This window comes from Cydia fagiglandana, chromosome 7 (assembly GCF_963556715.1).
Source record: "Cydia fagiglandana chromosome 7, ilCydFagi1.1, whole genome shotgun sequence".
NCBI lineage: Eukaryota > Metazoa > Arthropoda > Insecta > Lepidoptera > Tortricidae > Cydia > Cydia fagiglandana.
In genome coordinates, this window is record NC_085938.1 from 6,515,170 (window position 1) to 6,532,064 (window position 16,895).

Below are 16,895 nucleotides of genomic sequence, written 5' to 3' on the forward strand. Positions count from 1 at the left end.
TTAATTTTAATATTTATAAATGCATGCGAAAAACTAAGGGTCCATGACTCGTGAAAATTCCGAAAAACATATTTATAAGTGAACATGCTAGAACTCTGGTTGTATTTGGTCTCAACAAGCTCTTAACCTTTTGAACGCTACGTCAATAAGAAAAATTTGCCATGGACGCTACGCCATCGCACGTTAAATGCAATATGAAATAAACATTACGCTTGCTGTAGATAATCTCGCAAAAAAGTATAGGGGCGAAAAAGGCCAATCGTAAACTATGTACCTCAGTGTGGCATATAAAATGACATATGCCGTACTGAGGAGTTTAACTATGATGACGTCCGAGGCAAGATTTTCCACTGACGGGTATAACAGACGGAGCGGTCATAAGGTTAACTACATATTTACATGCGTTCCTCGCTAACTAAAGTCGCTCACTGCCTGTGTTCAATAACTATTAATGAATTTATACCTAAATAATTACGAATCTACAGTTGCATTTAAATATTATTAATAGTGAATATAGAAATTACCCCCTTTACTGGTCAACTATTTGCTATAAAGTTACGTTTTTATGAATAGTAACTGGTGGCACCCTACATTAGGCATTAAGTGTTGCCAGTCATCATATTAATAAATTCAGAACTTAGGTATTTTAGAATATTCAGCCCTGCTAGCATTATTGTGGATATAAATAAGTTTTAAAATGTGGTCGGCGAAAGGAGGCAATTTTATACCCACGGTAAAAGCTAGCTCCCATAGAGTGCAATAATATTTGTCGCGCTACGTAAAGGGTCCGTCATGTTCGATCTGTTAAGGGGCCACTAATTACCAGTTTGCCGGACGATATCAGCCTGTCAGTTAAACGCAAAAGGTGACAGTTCCTGGCTGATATCGTCCGGCGGACTGGTAAATCTGTGGACCCCTTTACGGCTGCCATGCCCGCGATAACTTTGTCCATGAACACATTCTTCGCGTTGCGTTTCTCCTCTCAATTAATAGGTTGTAATGTCGTTGATGAGGGCAATTAGCAAACGTCGAAATCTAAAAGTCGTATATCTGCAATAATGCAAGAGTGATAGAGTTAATAAGGATTCAAATTTCGACGTTTGCGACCCTTCTGTGTCATAAATCATTAAGCCCTCTCCACACTCGTGCGCGAATCTCTGCGAACTCGACTCCACATTCGCGGCTTCGCGGCGCGATTCGCGGACGAGTGTGGGGGGGCTTTATAGCTTTGTTCCGCGAAGTGTAAAACAGGCCCGGGCCTTTAATTAGAGCACCATCGTGTTGACCACTCTCGTGTGTTCCGCAGTTATTCTCATGACAATAGCCAGTATTCGCGATGACTGAACAATCACCATTCCCCTTCGACTTTAGTTTATTATAGTAACATGTCCCACCTATGCATTCAATACGAAATCTTCCTAATAATGTACCTATAGTTTCAATAAAGCATACAAATAAATACATGTGACTGTACCTTGTGTTCAATGAATACTTCTTATATTTGCATTTAGTATTTGGTTAGTTTTCTTTATGATTATGAACTTGTTATTTTTTATGTTGAACTCAAACATTGTAGGTACCTAGTAATTTATGTCGTCGTATTTAATTATAACTATTACTTATAAGTATTATTCATGCAAGAAGGAAAGTCACAGTTACTATTTGTTATTTAATTGTTTGTTATGTTAGGCCTTATGTAATCTACGCCTAATGTTATTTTTGGGGCTATCCTATAAGTTATTTATAAATATTCAATTCAATAATATGATTCAGTATTTTGAAACTTCACTTTGTGCGAGGCCTTCTTTGCATACATTAAAAAGGGCTGATTTTTATTATCACAGTTTTATCTGTCTCTAAAGCCCGCTCCAGACTATGCGCGTGAATCGCGGGCGAAGCCGCGAACGCGAGTGTGGAGTCGATTTCGCTGTCTGCGAACATCGACGCCACACTTGCGTTCGCGGCTTCGCGCACGAGCGTGGAGGGGGCTTAATGCGTTGAGTTTTATAATAAATCAACACTATATCATAATAACAACTAACCCTCAAGTGTCACTGCTCCTGATTGTGCAGTTGGACGTTTTTTTAACTGAATAAACTTTAGCTTTTCAGGAAAATGAAAATTTTACTTATAATCTACATTCAATACAAATATTTTTACATCTAAACTTATTAACTCCCACCTACCACCTTATCAACAGTATTGAAAACTGCAAAATACCTACTTTATTTTACTCTTTACCTACGTATTTCCTGAATTCTATTATAATATTTTAAAATACAATAAAATGCCTTCAAATTTCAGTTTTTCATTACCGGTTATAGGATAATGGAAATCACGATTGTAGATAATATATAAAGCCAAGCGCGCACCACGATTTTTTGTCGCGCGATAATTTAGTCGCAAAAATGTAACGTATGGGTTTATATGGCGGTGCGCGCATATGCGACAAAAAAACCGCAGCGATTTTAAAATTGTGATTTGTTACATTTTTCCGCGACAGCGCGCGACGCGATTGTCGCAAAGTGAATTGCAGCATACGAAGCTGTATGGCCCCGCGCGCACTGCGATAATAAAATCGCAGCCGGGACCTCAGTCGGCATTTCGCTCTCCAAGCGTCAACATATCGGAACCTGCTTCTCCAATGGAGTTACAAGATGAGACGCTAGATGTTGACCGTTTAATTATAGAAATAGAAGGAGATCACCTTTCTGGTATATATACTCAGTCATACAGCGATTGCATATTGTTTCACGACAAGCGACTGGTACGACATCCATGTCGAGAATGAACAAATCGTCGACTTTTTCATCGCAGTGCGCGCACTGAATTTTCTGCGATAAATTACAGCGCGATTCTAAAATCGTGTCGCAAAAATTAAAATCGTGGTGCGCGCTTGGCGTAATATGTATATTTAAATGTTATAATCCATATAGCATATAGAGTGGGTCCTGATAAGGTAATGCGTGTTGCATCATTAAATTAAAACAATTTTTGCAATAACTATCTAATAAAATATATTGTATTTTATACTGTAATATGATTGAGTTTTATTTTCCCCATTAATACCACTAAAACTAGCGATCAGCTTGAAGTATAAAGTTAGTTAGGCCGTTATTTTAATGTATAGGGTGACCAATGTAACGTGGAGCGTTCGGGTAGCAAATAATACTATGAAAGTCTGCTGAATACTGAACTCCTTTATTGAGTAAATTGGTGCTTATATACTAGTGGCCTACGTGAGTGGCATTTAGGTGACCTTTATGAAATGTACTTAGAATTATTGTTTATTTTATTAAATATATTTTCTATTTATTAAATGTCACCTAAATGTCACATGACGTGTTGACCCTAATACCCAACACGTCATGTGCCTACTCACCGTACACCTTCCCCGTTTTTTTTTGAGACAAAAATAGGTTACAATATATTTTTGTCGTAATTTCAGTGTACATAATAACTTAATCTAAGACATTAATTTCAAAATATTCCAATACATGCCAACCTTACAATCTAAAACAAAACGTATATGCACATACAAATAAAGACACTAAAGCTACCTTTAAAAAAAAGAAACAAGCAAGGTTATTTTAAATATTAATTAGAATATGATTTTAATTAGGTATCTATTGTTAAATAAAATAATTTAACGGATCATTTTAATAAGTTGATTAAAGATAAATTACGGTTTAAACAATTAAAGGTTTACAATGTTGGAAATATTTCACTTAACATATAATAAATAAAAAATAAAAAATTGGTTAACATATGACAGATTAATAGGTTCTTAAAATTATCTACTTTATATTCTAAATGTAATTACAATACTTGCTTTTCACTTCCCGTTACGTATGTCTACTTTGCTATTTAATTACAATAAACACCTTGGTGTCGTTGTTTATTATTTTGCTTATTCTGCTATTAATTATCCTAAAAGGTTACATGACTATATTTATCTTATAGCTAAAAGTGCGGTATTGACATTTAGTATGTGTCTTACAATTATTCCTATGTGACATTAGATATAATACTGTAAACAATGCGTTGCTTGCTTTCTTATGTTCTAATAAGGAAGATGGAGATCCTTTTATGGATTCTGTCGGCTTGGTAAGTTTAAATGTGATCGGTTTTAAATTGCATTTTGTAAAATAAGAAATGTGGATTGTTAGATTATTAGATCAGTTCTGTCGCTTACTTCGCGGATTTGTGTCGATCATGGAACTTGCAATTACGTTTGAATTTGACTTGTGTGTTTGTGTGTGTATGTGTTTCTCGTGTCTGGTGTGCCGAAGAGGTGAGTTTTAATGGTAATAGTGCTTTGTTCTGTTTTGGTGTGCAATGTTTTCTTTTCCTGATACTAATAATTTTAATGTTTGACCTTGGTGTTGTGCTACTGTGTAGGGTTCCGTGTATACTGGGTCCATGTTATCTCTATCTTCCTTTTTTTTTAATATTAAGTCTCCTACGTTATAGTTACATGAATGTTTTTTTTTTATATATATATTTTTTGTTTTTTGTATATTTTTGTTTTTTAACTTGTTTTGTCTTAATTAAATTATGTCTAGCGTCCTCCTGGGACTTTTGCGATCTATACTTAAGTTCTAGGGAATAAGGGTTAAAATTATAAATTGGGTCTTATTTGTTATATAAAATTACGGTTTAGTGTAAATTGATATTTTTAGATGCCGAAAAATATAATAATTTGAGAATTTGTCTTTCATTATATTTATTTTATACCTACTCGTATTACCTAATTGATGCCTTAATTTTTATATCATATGTTGTGAATAATTTTTTAGTTTAAAACTCTAATAATGCGTCAAATGTATGAACTGTTTATTGCTTTTTTTTTTCCTTAATTTATGTACTCGAAATTTAAGATGACATAGCATGTGTTGCATCCGTATTGGGTGACGTATGACGAGTACGCGTGACGCGGCCTTCACAAGGCTGGTGCATTCCATTAATCGTATTTTTAAATAGATTAGTATTTAGTGTTGTTATGTGTTACTTTGTATGTTTTGTTGTTATTGGCAATTATTTAGATGTGAATATTAATGATCTAATTTAATTTTTGTATTATTCTTTATATTTGAATATTATAAGGATATGAGAGTGGTGAGTGGCCGATGGTATTTTATTATTTTTATGCAATAATTAATTAGTTAAGTAGTAGATTCGTGGCTTGAATAATATTGATATATAAATGTAAGTTAATGTAAGAATGTTATTTATTTACTTTAGGAAAAAAAAAATAAAAAAAAAATACTCAGATTGGCTATACATTTTGATTGACGATAACCATGACATGTCATAGTAATAAGCTATACTGTTAATTTAAAAAAAAAAAAAATGATGTCAAATTTTTAAATTGAGTGGATAGTAATAATAATTTAAAAAGAAATAGATTATAAATCGCATTAAAGGTATTAAAATATATAAAATAAAATTATTTAAATATATGAATTTTTTATAATATATTGAAATTATTATAAGTTGAAATTATTAGTCCTAATATAATAATGATATTCTGTGTAAGCAATGTCCCAACGTTGTCTATTCTCTTTGACGGCGCAGCAACTCATCATTTCTCTCCTCGCTCTTTTAAAAATGCCGTTTGTCAAAAAAGGACAATCATACTGTTCCATCACTGGAATTATTCTTAAACACATACAAGAAAATAATATAAAACTTTAACGGCTTTACTTGCTCTACTCTTTCTATAATACTTCATCTTATATCTATTGTCCATTTCTTATTTTTCTCCTTATGTTGGCATGCTACCTAACTGTCAAAACTATCGCCTTTCCCGCTCTTTTTCTAATAAACTGTACATATGTCATGTGTTGTCTGTGATGTCCATAACAATAAATGTTTTTGTTTTAGGTTCCCAGCACAATTCCTATCACCAAATCAAAATTATTCACCGAACATTCTTAACGTGCGTGGTACGTCTTAAAACGTCGTCATTGGCAAAATCCCTCCTGCCAATACACACAAGAGGGGAAAGCCATTAAAAAAAAAAAAAAAACCATACTGTTGACAAGATGGACTTCAAATCAAGGTGTTATCGTTTTAGGCGAAACCAGGTTGTGTATGTGTGTGTGCTCTTTTTTTAGGGATGTGAAATGTCGATTTTAATCAAGTTATATATCGATAAAAGCTACACAGTGGAACGAAATTGCAAGTCGAAAGCTTTTTCAATGCGCGTTAAAAAAGCGCTTGAATCTGTCCGCACTCTAAATTCGATTTAACGAGCAAGGACCAAGTCGAAAATCCAACAACGATTGATAAAAAGCGCCACCGGTGTCGTGTGAATACATAAACTTGGTCAAGCAAATCTTGTCTGTAGAAAAAGGCGCGAAATTCAAATTTTCTATGGGACGATTGCTTCGCGCCTACATTTTTTAAATTTGCCGCCGTTTCCTACTGACAAGATTTGCTTGACCAAGTATACATGGCTATCCATTTGTGTCATTCAAACGCTTTTTTAACGCGCGTTGAAAAAGCTGTCGTGCGAATGGGGGCTAAGTATATTATATCTACAGGCTGATTCATGAGACGTGAGCAGGACTAATCCTCGCAGGACACTCAGTAACTGATAATTGATCGATCTCCGTCGTATTTAGGTAAAACAACTACACTTTTTCCTATTTTTCATCTTTTTGGTGAGGGCAAATTTAATTCTCTACAATCATGGTCACCCTACAAGACCTAATTAATAAACATAAAACCTCTTTTACGAAGGAAATAAAATGTCAAATCTTAGTGAGATATGTCGCGAAATACGCGATGATTGTGAATGCATACATAGCAACACTAAGTCCGGAAACGGAATAGAAAGAAAAACAAAATATATTGTCGATGGTAAGTTGAAGGAAGCCTTTTTTGCTCACTACCATGAAAATGGCAGTTTGTACTTTTAACTTTGTCCAGTTATTAAACTTAAAATCAGTGTTAGTGGCTCGGGATTTCCAGGTTTCAGCACGTAAAAGCAAGCTAAGTATTTAGAGAATAAAAAATGTATCTATACGTTGAATGCATAAAGTTTCTAGCATTAATTTCTAGCGTGGTGTTATAAATGGTCACTAAAGCTTACTCCAAGCATTTATTGGGCATGTAAGATGGCATGCAAATTAAATTAAAGCTCCAAATCATGTGTTGGTTTGAGGGATGGTATAGCCTACCAATAAAATCAGATTATTCAAATGTACATGCAAGAACGATTCGCATGATACATCTGGCTTGGCCAGGGGGCAAGCGTTTTAAATAGTTTCTGTAAGAACACTAAGAATGATTCACATAAATGTATGTGGCTCACCTCGAGGTTGTTCGCATGTAAGTTGGATTCGCATGTGACAGGTATAATCTACCAATTAAATAAAGTTATTACGTGCAAGTTGGATTCGCATGTGACAGGTATAATCTACCAATTAAATAAAGTTATTACGTGCAAGTTGGATTCGCATGTAATAGTTAATAGGCACTCGTTTGTGGACCGCTGGAGCCAGCCTGTAAGTAATAGCACCGATGTGCTGGTCGCGGATCTACCACAAACTTGGACGAGTGGGCCTATAATAAGATCAAAGTAAGCGTTTTAGGTCCCATAAAACATTTGTAGGTAACATTCACAGATGTGGTGGTTGCAGACCTTAAACGAGCTCTAATGTGTATGGGCTTTATGCCATTATTTAGGATTGATATACCATGGTATAGGGCAATCTAATGAGACTAGGTCAGTGAACTGTTCAAGCCATAAGCGTTTGGCAAGGTAACTTATAAACAATCAGTGATGAAGAGTATAGCTATATTGACTGCCACTCTATGTAACAATCCTTATAAATTTACTTAGGAAATATTTAGTGATTCGGTTGGAATCAATGTGTTAATACTTTAACAGGTCGTGGGGAGAATCATTGTGTTCTGCTCACCTGCAATCTTAACCTGGAGTTCTGGGCATCCAGGGCCATGTCGTGAGAAGCAATTATAAGGTAAGGATGACCATATTTCTACCGTACAGATTAAAGCCTCATTTATCATAATGTTAGATTTTGTATGTTCATAGACAAAGTTACATAATAACACCAACAAGCGAAGCAGGTAATTTGTAATTACTGAGTTATAATTTATATTGAACTAAGGCATAAGCTATAGTGTTGAAAGATCTCATAAATTCCACTATTAATTTTATCATAAATAAAATGTGTGCCAAATTCATCCCCGTTGGTACATATTTATGGTGGAGATGCTGGGATTCATTATTTAAGAAGGAGTAAATAATAATAAGAGGTTTCTGTACGGTGAATGTAGTCATCCTATCTTAAAAAAGCAGTAAAATATAAAATTAAATGAGAAATTAGGATCACGGTGGCGACATCTGTGGAGGAATAGACTAAACTTGATTGATCACTGAAACTAGAAACAGGATCACGGTGGCGACATCTGTAGAGGAATAGACTAAACTTGATTGATCACTGAAACTAGCTATATTATGATAATAAGGCACGATTTCAGGATAATTTACGTCAGTAAGCAGACGGGCAGCTATTTTTAATAAATAAATGTTGTTGTACTTTATTTCACAAACCCCTTTAGTATTAAATACCACATAAAATTTAAGTTAGCTTGTTCTAGAACCCGAGAGCAGTTCGGTAAGTGAAATTTACAGGTAGTTCATCTAGTGATTGACAGATGGCGTTTTTAGCATAAAATCTAAAAGTGACAGCTATTCCACCACAGATGGCGTGGTGAACTGAATTTGTACTTGAATCGGAATCGTACAAAAAATTTATTTGAATAATATTTTCATAATTTTGTTAATTAGTCATGAAATTCTTATGAATAATTAATAGAGAATAACTTAAAGAGTAAGTCAAAACGGAAACATATTGCGAAATTCATTATTCGTTCCACAGACAACATAACTATACATCATCTATACATCAACAACGTAGTGACATTTTGCAAGTTTGCTACAACCAAGTACGAGTTAAAAAGCCGGCTATTTTGCGAATAAACATTCACAACTAGCTTAAATAAGGCGAAATCACAAGAGGAATTCAGTGATTTACGAAAGAAAAGTGTTATTTGATGGGACGATCTGTTAGTTCATCAGGTGAGAACAGACAATTTTGTTTACATGTTATCGAACAAGTTGCGTGCGCAAAATAAGTTGTTGCCTTTAAAATTTCGTACTTTATAGTGAAGGAAATAGTACACTTCGATCCGAGTTTTAGACGCACATCCAACAAAGTTAACAACAATAAAATTGTATTATTTATTTATAAAAGGTACTACGTCAAGGTTATAAGTGGATATCACAAGCAACATAGCTACAGTCTTGCTCAATTGAGAGGAAAACATATTGCTCCATCATTAAAGGATATTTAACAGAGGAAACTAAAGTTCTATAACGGGCCAGGTATGTAAAAACAAGTACTGATTTCCTTGACAAATTTTAACTTGCATTTTTAATGAAACCATTTGGTATAAGAAATAAATCACATACAAACTAAGAATTTAGTCCAAAACAACATTATGGCAACAAACAGTAGTCACTTTGAGAGAAAATTTGAATTTTCATGATAATTATTTGTCATATTGTTTATTTAAAATAATATTTGGTTGAACATTTTTCATCAAACATTGTTAATAACCATGAAACAGTCTGATAACTTTATAGTTCCTGTGTGCATATTCCTAAAATACAAAGGAATTAGTAATATTTTAATACAAAGATTACTTCATTCATATTTATGTAAATTGTTTTTTGGTAACAGCGTTTATTTTAATAAAATTGCTAATTTGTAGTAACTTGGTAAATAAATATATACTCCATAACAAAACACACTAAAAACATAAATCAGTTATGTTTAAATTTACACATTATGAAATAAATTTACTAAAACAGTTTAAATTCATTGAAACATGAAGGTGCACGGTAGAGCGTGGTCAAGTACTACAAGTTTATTTCTGGTTATTAAGGTTGATGTGGAAGTGAATAAATTAATTATTAATTTAAGATAAATAAACGAAATGGAACACTGGACAAAATTAAAAATTGTAAAAATGACTGCAAATATTCAGATGGATTAAACCTGAATAATAATGTAGTTTAATGGAAACTAGTCGGCTTGTGTTTTTGATTGTGATTATTCTTGTTGAATAAATAAATCTAGAAGATGCTCTTGATGTTTCTTGCTGTTGTGAGTAAATTGCCAAGAAGGGGCACGGTAGTGTCACGTCCAAGTCAAATAAAATGAAAGTAATATCTGGTTCGAGAATTAGTGCTATGTTTATAGGCTAGGTCGAACTATATGTGGGACCTGGATGTGAACTTTAATAAAATAAAATATCACTAAGCAAGAGTAACAATTCAGAGCTACGACCAATATTTAAAAATGTTATATGCCATTATCAGGGAATGGTATGAAGTGGGTCTAATAAATTAAATTCACAATCAATACACAACCTGTATATGAAAGTCACTTGCCAATAAATTGTGTTGATGAGACTATAGCTTAGTCCATTAAGAAATTGTTTACCATCCATTATAGTCAAAGATAATAATTTCAGACTCAGTGCACAACAACACTTCCTAATAATAAAGATGGAAGAGATATATTTGACGAGGTTAAACAAATTTGTGTCGGAAATAACGAATCTATCCAACAACTCAAGGATCCTCATTTCGTTAAAATCATGGAACGATGACGAATATGAACAAGCCAAGATTGCTTCGGCAAAACTACAAGCCGTAATAACAAGATTTAATACCGAACTATATCAGTACTTTAAAATAGTAACAAATCCAAACGCGGACGAGATTTCAACCATGACAACTGAACAGTTGGAAGGTGATGAGACTCTGGCTGAATTAAACGCCCTTATTCAATCTAAACGAGACAAAATTGGTGTACCATCCACTACAAGCCACCCTAGTAATAGAGGAAAGTTGCCAGAACTTAATTTGCCCACATTTGATGGCAATATTTTACAGTGGACACAATTTTGGGACCAATTCAGCTCAAATATTGATCAGAGAGAATTAAGAGACGTAGATAAACTTCTGTATCTAAAAACATCCTTGAAAGGAGATGCGAAGACCATTTTAGACGGGCTAGAAACAACTAATGACAATTATAAAATAGCTGTAGCCACACTTCATAACAGATATGGTAGAAAATCGCAAGTAATTGATGCTCATTATTCAAAATTATATAAAATGACGAGGGCTGAGAACCCCGACGAATGTAGGAAAACATTAGATGACATTGAACGACACTTAAGAATTTTAAATACTTTAGGAGAAAATACCGAACATAACCACCTTAGATTCTTAATTATGGAAAAATTCCCCGAGGATATAATATACGAGTTGAAACTGAAATTGAAGGATGAGTCTATAGAAGAGTTAAGAAAAGAGTTGCAAGTAGTGCTCACGGCCAGAGAAGATGCAAAGAGAACTTGTGAAGAATTCAAGAATAAGGAGAAGAGCTTCACTACAGAAATGCTTCTAATACAAGAGTCCAGGAAAAAGAAAAGAGCAAGGTCGAGGAAACCAGATGTTAGCAAGGACACACATAAGAAGCATAGACCAACCTTGACTGCCTTTAGTAAAACATATGCCAATAAACGAAAGTTCATGGAAGAAAGAAACAGTTCTGCACCTATTCAAAAGAAAAGAAAGATTTCATGTATATTCTGTAGTGGAGATCACTTCAATGAGGAGTGCACCAAGTTCAAAACAGTACAACAAAGAAAGTCAAAGTTAAATAACCGCTGCTACATATGTTTAGGTCTAGGTCACCGTGCAAGAACGTGTAAAAGAAATTTTAGAACTTGTCTACATTGTGGAAGAAAAGGACAACACAACAGAGCACTGTGCCCTACGAAGGAACAACCCACGAAGGAACAACCTAAGAAGGAAACCACGACCTCATTACATATCAATGACGATTCGCCAACAGTACTCCAGACAGTTATAGTTAACGCTATAGGCAGAAACAATACAATACTCAAATGTCGTGTGCTCTTCGATTGTGGCAGCATGAGAAGTTATATCTTACAAAAGGTAGCCAAAAAACTTAACCTGGAATCTGAAGAGAAACAGCATCTCACGGTATTTACCTTTGCTGAGGATAAACCTCGTGAGTTGGAGACTCCACTGGCCAGACTCTGCTTGCAAACAAAAACTAATGAACTAAAGTTAATATATGTCAACATTGTGCGCTCTATGACTCATGAAGTATCCACCTTTAGCAAGGACTTCTTAGAATGGGAACATCGAAACAAGTATATTCTATCCGATGACGGATCACTCGAAGATCAAGTTGACATCCTGATAGGGAACGACTACTATCAGTCACTAATGCTATCCGAGAAGATAGAGATAAAGGAAAATCTATATCTAGTGAATTCTGTGTTTGGTTGGATGCTGTCTGGTCGATCAAGAGAAGAAAGAGGAGAAGAATTATCAGTACTTACATACTTCCAAGCCTCATACGAGACCAAATTAAATGAACCAGATCTACCGTTGGATAATACATCTATGAGAGCCTTATGGGATTTAGAATCTATAGGAATTGTCGACTCGCCTAACACCAATAGAGATGAAGAAGCGATCAAGCATTTCAACGAAAACACAATACTAGAAAGTGGAAGATACCATGTCAGCTGGCCATGGAAGGATTATCCTCCAGAGTTACCAACAAATTACGGATTAGCATATGGAAGACTTGTGGGGCTCGTGAGAAGACTGGATAAAGAGACGTTATCAATGTATGAAAAGACATTAAGTGATCAATTGGAAAAGAAAATTATAGAAGAAGTTCCTAACAAGAAAGAAAGGGATCATCCTATACATTATTTACCATTTCACGGAGTTATGGCTACTGGAAAAGCACTTAGACTGGTATATGATGCTTCAGCGAAAGTAAAGAATGCGAAAAGTCTTAATGAATGCTTATATGCCGGTCCAATGATGCTAGAAGACCTGACTGGATTATTAATTCAATTCAGATGCCACAATGTAGGATTAACTGCAGACGTAGAAAAGGCTTTCTTGCAAATTGGATTGAATAATAATGATAGAGATGTGACTAGATTTCTATGGCCGAAAGATACAGAAAAACCTGTTACTGAAGACAACCTTATACAATACAGATTCACTCGGGTACCCTTTGGAATTATCTCCAGTCCATTTTTATTAAATGCTACAATAAAGCATCATCTACAGACCTCTGAAGGGAATTATACAAAACAGCTGGCCAATAACATATATGTGGACAACCTACTTACAGGCACAGAGTCAGTAGATGAAGCATTAGATCTGTATAAAGAGGCAAAGGACAAGTTTTCTGAGATATCAATGAATCTTCGAGAGTGGAGTTCTAATTCAAAGGATTTTCTCAATCAAATACAGGATGTGGCTCCAGAAACCACGGTGAAGACTTTGGGCTTAAATTGGGACTTAAAGGAAGACTCACTCCAACTTAGAGCCAAAGTAAACAAGAATAATGAGATTACGAAGAGAGGAATACTCAAAACTATAGCGGCAATATACGATCCTTGTGGATTCAGTGTACCCATAGTACTGCCAGCCAAACTACTTCTCCAGCAATTATGGAAGGAAAAGGTCAAATGGGACAGCTCATTATCTAATGAAACAAAACAGAAATGGATGAGTATTCTAGAAGATCTTAAAGAAATAGAGTCAATACGTCTACCAAGAAATATGACTGTGCCAAATAGACATAAGGCACAATTACACTGTTTTACAGATTCTTCGACAGTAGCCTACGCGGCTGTAGTATATCTGGTGCAAGGAGATAACGTTAGTTTGTAATAGGCAAGTCACGTCTTGTACCTACCAAAGATCAAGAAAATTTGAAGATACCAAGACTCGAATTACTAGGTGTTTTAATTGGAAGTAGACTTATTAAATATGTCTTCAAGTTTTTACAACTGGATATAACGGAGATGATATTGTGGACCGATAGTCAGATCGTAAAAAGCTGGTTTTATTCAGACAAACTACTGGAACCGTTCGTGTCTAGAAGAATGGACGAAATTAGAAAAAATAAAAATCTAATTGTGAGATATGTTCCATCTGGACTTAATCCAGCAGACACTGCAACACGACCAAGTACCTCAAAGGAAGAGAGAAATGGGTGGTTAAATGGACCCGCCTTCTTACGACAGGATTCAAAGACCTGGCCAAAAAGCCCAGGTGCTGAAGTTTCTCTTCTGTTGGCGGAGGGTCTGTCTAACACAGATAATCATCAAAAGGCTAAAACATTGTCTGCCGAACCAAGTCCAGTAACAAACTTAGATCCTCAATTACAAGAAATAAAACAGCTACAAGAAACAAGGTTTCCGGAAGAAGTACAAGGAAAGAAAACAAGTCTAGCTCGCAGCCTAGGTCTATTCTGTGACACAAATGGAATACTAAGATGTGGCGGTCGTCTTGCGCATTCAGACTTATCTTACGACGCAAAACATCCTATTCTTTTACCAAAAGAAAGCGAATTGACTGGAAAACTTATAAAGGAAACTCATGAAAAGAATCTTCATGTAGGAGTGGCTCATACTTTAAGCCTTATACGTCAGAAGTATTGGATACCTCAAGGTAGAAGTAAGGTCCAAAAAACGTTAAGTAAATGTCCAAGATGCGTGAAACACGGAGGAGGTCCGTATGAATTACCCAAGACTCCTGCATTACCGGTAGAAAGGGTGAAGTATACAAATTCATTCGCTTATACAGGAGTGGACTATTTTGGACCAATGGTCGTGAGAACGGAAAGCGGTCTAAAGAAAAGGTGGATCTGCTTGTTTACGTGTCTAGTGATCAGGGCAATATACCTAGAAGTTGTCAAGGATCTGACTACTAATGAATGTCTTATGGCATTTAAGAGATTCATAGCTACAAGGGGGGCTCCGACTCTTATATTAACAGATAATGCCTCACAATTTAGATTGTTAGGAGAAATATTAACGGAAGAAGGAAATTTTATTACTAACATAAAATGGAAATTTATCCCACAACTTGCACCGTGGCATGGAGGTGCTTATGAAAGGCTAGTAGCAATTGTTAAGCATTGCTTAAAGAGAACGCTTCAAAAACATATGCTGGAAGACAATCAACTTTTAACGATTATTAAAGAAGTAGAAGCGGTTACTAATACCAGACCTCTCACTTATGTAGGATCAAATGTAGAGCACATACTTAAACCTGCGGATTTCCTAACACCGGGAAAGTGTTTAAGTATAGAAGTACTCATGGAAGGTCTACCACTTTTGGGATCACTGATCAAACAACAACTTATAGAAGGTTGGAATCGTGGCAACAGAATAATGGATGAATACAAAGAAATGTTTATTAACCAATACTTATTAAGTCTCAGGGAAAGGTATCGAAATTCACCTAAACAGGCTAGGGTGAGGTCTCATGAAAGTCCAAAGGTTGGAGATATAGTACAAATAAAGGGTGAAGCCAAAAATAGAGAAGGATGGAAGGTAGGAAAAATTTCAGAATTAATAAAAGGAAAAGACGGTTTGTGCAGGGTTGCAAAGGTAAAAGTGGGAGACAGTGTGTTCACAAGATCCATAGCACATTTGTATCCTCTGGAAGCGGATGAAGAGGCATCATTCCAAGATTCTACGAAAGAATCCCCAGTGTATGAAGATAAAGACTTACACATCCGCACTGATGGTCTTTCTCAGTCCTTACCATTAAGAACTGAAGAGAGTAACGTCTATGTTCCTACTAGCTCTATCAAAGATCATCAAAAACTAAGCAAGAATAACGAAAACGATTTAACGATGGATCAGAGCGAGTTGTTGGAGAATACAAGTTCGACACAAATTATGGAAACCACTCCAGAACCAGTTCCTTCTGGCATAGACACAGAAATGAATGATGAAGCGACGTCGAGTCACCAGGCTGAACCAAGTGATCAACGTCGAGTAGCTGCCGTTCAGGCTATGGAAAGGATCCATAGATGGACGCAAGAATTAATGTCAACTATCCAATAAACTCTATCAAAGAGGCGGGGCAGTGTCGCGAAATACGCGATGATTGTGAATGCATACATAGCAACACTAAGTCCGGAAACGGAATAGAAAGAAAAACAAAATATATTGTCGATGGTAAGTTGAAGGAAGCCTTTTTTGCTCACTACCATGAAAATGGCAGTTTGTACTTTTAACTTTGTCCAGTTATTAAACTTAAAATCAGTGTTAGTGGCTCGGGATTTCCAGGTTTCAGCACGTAAAAGCAAGCTAAGTATTTAGAGAATAAAAAATGTATCTATACGTTGAATGCATAAAGTTTCTAGCATTAATTTCTAGCGTGGTGTTATAAATGGTCACTAAAGCTTACTCCAAGCATTTATTGGGCATGTAAGATGGCATGCAAATTAAATTAAAGCTCCAAATCATGTGTTGGTTTGAGGGATGGTATAGCCTACCAATAAAATCAGATTATTCAAATGTACATGCAAGAACGATTCGCATGATACATCTGGCTTGGCCAGGGGGCAAGCGTTTTAAATAGTTTCTGTAAGAACACTAAGAATGATTCACATAAATGTATGTGGCTCACCTCGAGGTTGTTCGCATGTAAGTTGGATTCGCATGTGACAGGTATAATCTACCAATTAAATAAAGTTATTACGTGCAAGTTGGATTCGCATGTGACAGGTATAATCTACCAATTAAATAAAGTTATTACGTGCAAGTTGGATTCGCATGTAATAGTTAATAGGCACTCGTTTGTGGACCGCTGGAGCCAGCCTGTAAGTAATAGCACCGATGTGCTGGTCGCGGATCTACCACAAACTTGGACGAGTGGGCCTATAATAAGATCAAAGTAAGCGTTTTAGGTCCCATAAAAC

At 35.4% G+C, this 16,895-nt stretch overlaps 1 protein-coding gene across 1 annotated transcript; it reads left to right on the forward strand.

Annotated features, from left to right (window-relative positions):
- The first annotated feature begins 10,834 nt into the window (after positions 1-10,834).
- Positions 10,835-13,846, forward strand: LOC134666184 (uncharacterized). The gene has a single exon (XM_063523335.1). It carries the CDS (start codon positions 10,835-10,837, stop codon positions 13,844-13,846), a length of 3,012 nt encoding a protein of 1,003 aa, XP_063379405.1.
- Positions 13,847-16,895: the final 3,049 nt, after the last annotated feature.